The sequence below is a fragment of the Centruroides sculpturatus genome, unplaced genomic scaffold, assembly GCF_000671375.1.
Source record: "Centruroides sculpturatus isolate CEXI.00-Female unplaced genomic scaffold, Cexi_2.0 scaffold918, whole genome shotgun sequence".
NCBI classification, from domain to species: domain Eukaryota; kingdom Metazoa; phylum Arthropoda; class Arachnida; order Scorpiones; family Buthidae; genus Centruroides; species Centruroides sculpturatus.
Window position 1 is genome coordinate 11,102 of NW_019385109.1, and position 4,175 is coordinate 15,276.

The 4,175-nt window shown below is 29.2% G+C and overlaps 1 protein-coding gene across 1 annotated transcript; it reads right to left on the minus strand.

The window, feature by feature from the left end:
- Positions 1-155: 155 nt before the first annotated feature.
- On the minus strand, positions 156-2,189 carry LOC111634867. The gene is made up of 5 exons (XM_023379709.1): positions 2,030-2,189; positions 742-815; positions 582-662; positions 431-499; positions 156-355 (listed from the first exon to the last, which is right to left on the minus strand). The coding sequence occupies exons 1-5, from the start codon at positions 2,124-2,126 to the stop codon at positions 305-307; spliced, it is 372 nt and encodes a 123-aa protein (XP_023235477.1). The 5' UTR covers positions 2,127-2,189; the 3' UTR covers positions 156-304.
- Positions 2,190-4,175: the final 1,986 nt, after the last annotated feature.

Below are 4,175 nucleotides of genomic sequence, written 5' to 3' on the forward strand. Positions count from 1 at the left end.
AAGCATTTATTCTCTTTATGCAAATATTTTACTTTTACATTCTTAATTATTTTATTATAATTTCATATGTGATTAATTTATATTAATTTTTAGATAGGCAGAAATAAAAAACAGGCTAATTCATAATAAAAAACTGTTTATTTAAATTTTACCAAATTAACACATGCTAATTTTAGATTTTAAAAGAGATTGTTAAATTTTGGAAGAATTAATTACACATATTCAATTTTAAAAAATTCATGGCTCAACATTGGGTAAAATAATTAGCGACGAACAATCACAGATGACTACGTTAATGCTTTTTCTAGTCAAGTTTGTCTCTGACACATTGAACTACCACAGCTAAATCTACAGTCTGAAAATATAAAAAATGCAATTAAGTAAATTAAATTAAAATAAAATTTTGTAATTGTTTTTATTTTCAACTTACGGGTTCACCCAAGTCAGCTACGTTCAAATTATTCAAACAGTCCTCATGCGGTGATACCATTTCTATAATCTACAATATAGATATTATATTTATTATATTTTTGATAATTGTAAACGCTGATATATCAATTTATTTGTCTAATTATATTTACCTCATTTATTGTTTTTCCACACATTCTATTCATGACGTCAACAAAACTATCTTCATTAAAACATTGGGCCATACCTTTATACTGACAAATTATATTTGAATATTAATATTTGTAAGCTATAACTTAAAATTTTATTTAGTTACACTAAAAATATGCTTACTGTATTTCTTTCGTCGGATGGCAAATTATCCTCTATACAATTCCAAGTAATTCTTCTAATCCGTTCGGGAAGTCCTGAAAAATAGAAGTTTAGTGTACTTTACTTTTCTATATGCAAGCTGTGAGAATGTTTTATTCTCTCCAAAACGAGCATAATTTAGAGTAGAGTATTCTCCTATAATTTACAATTTAAGGGTTTTCTGCTGATAAAAATATTAACTGCAATATAAACTTATCTAACTTAAAACAACATTTTTGTGCATATACTAATTTATAAAATATCCAAACAATAAACTTATTCTTAAAATAATTATCGCATATTAAAAATATTGGCTACGTGTTCCATTATGGCCAATTGTGTGGGATAGTATGGAACATTGTGCAGATGATGTTAGAGAATATATGGAACAACTAAAAGCAACAAAAATTAAGTAAAACATTTTATTAAAATTATTATTATTCAGTGGAGTTATGAAAATTCTCTTTAATCATCCGATTTTCGTATGAAGACTTCAGCATTAAATTTATAAGTAAGAATATTAGACTCGTTTGCGATTGTCAAGACATTTAGTTTTGTTTAATTCTGATTAGTGGCGCCTGATTCTATACAAGTTATGCGTCTTAATACATGTATCAATTGCTTTTAATGGTGTATCGTCGTTTTCTTAATAAAAATTTCAGTATTTTTTCTTCACGAAATAATAGCAGACGACATATCAGTCGCCTTCTATCAATCTCTGACTGGAATAAAATAGATTTCAAAATACTTATTTATGTAGCGTTTATTACATAAATTTTAATAATCCGGGATTTGAGTGAATATCCATGCTCCGTGACGTTTCTTAAAACTCTTTCCATAACGCTTAGTTTGCAGAAATCTTAAATTTTAATTAAAATGTGGGTCTCGTTGTAATCAGAAAGACGATATTCTCGAAGAACTTCAGTAAAGGAAGGTTTAAAGGATAGTAAAATTATAAGCCATAACCTGAATGAAGCGTTATAAAAATGGCCAAATTAAAAACGTTGCCATCGCAATAGAAACCATAGTCTCACAGACGCCAAAAAAAGCAATTGTTACGAGTCCTAGAAGAAAAGTGGATAAAACAGTTTTTAAATAAATGAAAGAGAATGCGAAATGCTTACACCTGTTGAGTTTCTAGAACTTATCATATTTTAATTTTTCTGAAGACGTTTGCTGACAGTGTTCCATTTCGTCCCGTGCTGCGTATCGTCCCATTCTACCTTATATTTAAAATCTAAGGATTAAATAGAAAATCTCTAATACTCACTACAATAGGCATCCAAATATCTCATCATTCTAAAGCTATTGCTGGCACCTAAATTGCACGCGATCACCCCTAAAACAAGCAAAATGCACACATTCATTTTACACTTCTTGTAAAGAAAGAAATAATTTTTTAATCAATTGATTCTCGGTTATTTATATTCTATGCAGCAACTGCTCACATGAAAAGCAATTAAGTTATCTGTTTTATAATAAAGGAAACGTTATAAACGCTGTTTCCTTTTCACTCTTAAAAAAATATTGCGCAAATTCGCGAAGAATAGAAAATTAAAAAGTATTTTAATTTAACTAAAATAAATAAAACTAGAATTTTAAAATATACAATAGAAACGTAACGGATGATTTATTAATTCGTACTTTAATAGGAATAATTTCGTTATAAAACCATAAATTAGCAAAATGCATAAAAAATATTTAATTCAAAAGTACAGTACGTAATAATTATTATGACATTAAATATTAAATTTTTAAATTAATTTCTATATAAGATATTTATATTACACGTTGTTCGTACGGTACAGTACATTTATTGTCTGATAAATAAATTTAATATTTGTTTCATTTTTTAAATATTTTTAGTATATTATAATGAATAATAATTTATTTATTAACGTTAATAATAATTTATTAACAATTTAAACAATCTAATAAAATATAATTTCTATTTTTTCAATAATTATACAAGAAGGTCCTAAAGTTCGTTAACCGAAATACACACTTTAAAACTTTTGTGAGGTTTGTAACTTTTGCACGTGGAACAGTATTAAAAAGTAAACGTTCATTACAATATTAGAGCATAAGGATACATCATTAAAGTACAGTTTCATCACAAATGTTGCATATTTGTAAGTTGTAAATCCATAGCTGACATTGATCAATTAGCATTAATTGCATGATGAGTTTGCCATTTAATGATTTGTGATGAAATTGTCTCTTACTAATGTATCTTCGTGTTGAGATGTAACAATTTTTTTTAATCACTACGATCGCTCGTGCAAAATTTGATTACTATTGCATGCAGGTTTTAGGATACGGCAATATTTTGCAGTATTTTTTGAAATTGTTATAACGAATAACGATATGCAGATGTTCCAAATCGGTCTTATTGTTTTTAAAATAATCTTAAAATATATCTCCATTAACTGACTTTTGAACTACCTTTTATATAATGAGATTAAATACGGTTATTAAAGCATCTTTTTGAGATATTTATTTGATTATAGTATATATAATTTAGTTCGGATATAAGGGCATATTTGTCTTATCCCGTACATTTTTCAATGTTATATAAGAAAAGATTAAACACTGATATAAATATGTTGATGTGAAGCTTCCTTACAAACAATCAGTTGAAAGGCCTCATTTCCGCAAAGGCTAATCAACTTGTATAATCGAAAATATCCATAAAAATGTCTTATACTTTATAGTTTTGTGAACCGCCGGGGAGGATGTAGGTCTCCCGATCCGGCAACAGGTCGTTAAACCCTTCTCACTGGTCAGGATGGATTAAAATTTTACCGTTCACGCAGTAACGGGATTAAATGTTTCGGGTCGAGTGGAGGAGGGAGGAGTGCGTCGGTAAGATGACCGGCGATATACGAGTAAAGAGGACACCACTTTAACAGGATAACAACGATTTATTAGCTACATAGAGATTACAATAACCAATTTCAAAAGGGAAAATCTGAATCCCTGAATCGCGAAGGACCGAGAGAGAGTTCACAAAAATAAGGTCCATACCTCTTTATGTCTTGACTAATTTTTAAGGAAAAAGGTTGTGATATCCAACGATGTGGTATAAATTAGGATAATAATTCTTTAGGATAATAATTATTAGGATAATAATTCTCCTTCCGGACACAATATCGTAAAGGACACAGTATATAAATAGGACACAGTTGTACAAGTGACGGCGAATGAACGACTCCCCCGAGAAGGGGAAGGAAGGGGTTTTTATAAGTTCGGCGTGGGAGAATGGTCATGTGACCAATTGTTGTGAGGTAAAAGGTATGCAGATGGGTCAGAGTTGTTCCCGGGCCCATGTTAACTATAAACTTTAACGTTGGAATGTGGGATTAGTTTCGAATTGAACGGATGTTTATGTCGAACATAAACGAAAAGTTTTTTTT

Excerpts from the sequence above, each read along its gene's own strand:
- LOC111634867 (XM_023379709.1), bottom strand. The coding sequence starts at position 2,126 with ATGAATGTGTGCATTTTGCTTGTTTTAGGGGTGATCGCGTGCAATTTA. Across the intron at positions 500-581 it reads GTGGAAAAACAATAAATGAG|ATTATAGAAATGGTATCACC; the intron begins GTAAATATAATT and ends TCTATATTGTAG. Across the intron at positions 356-430 it reads TAGCTGACTTGGGTGAACCC|ACTGTAGATTTAGCTGTGGT; the intron begins GTAAGTTGAAAA and ends TTATATTTTCAG.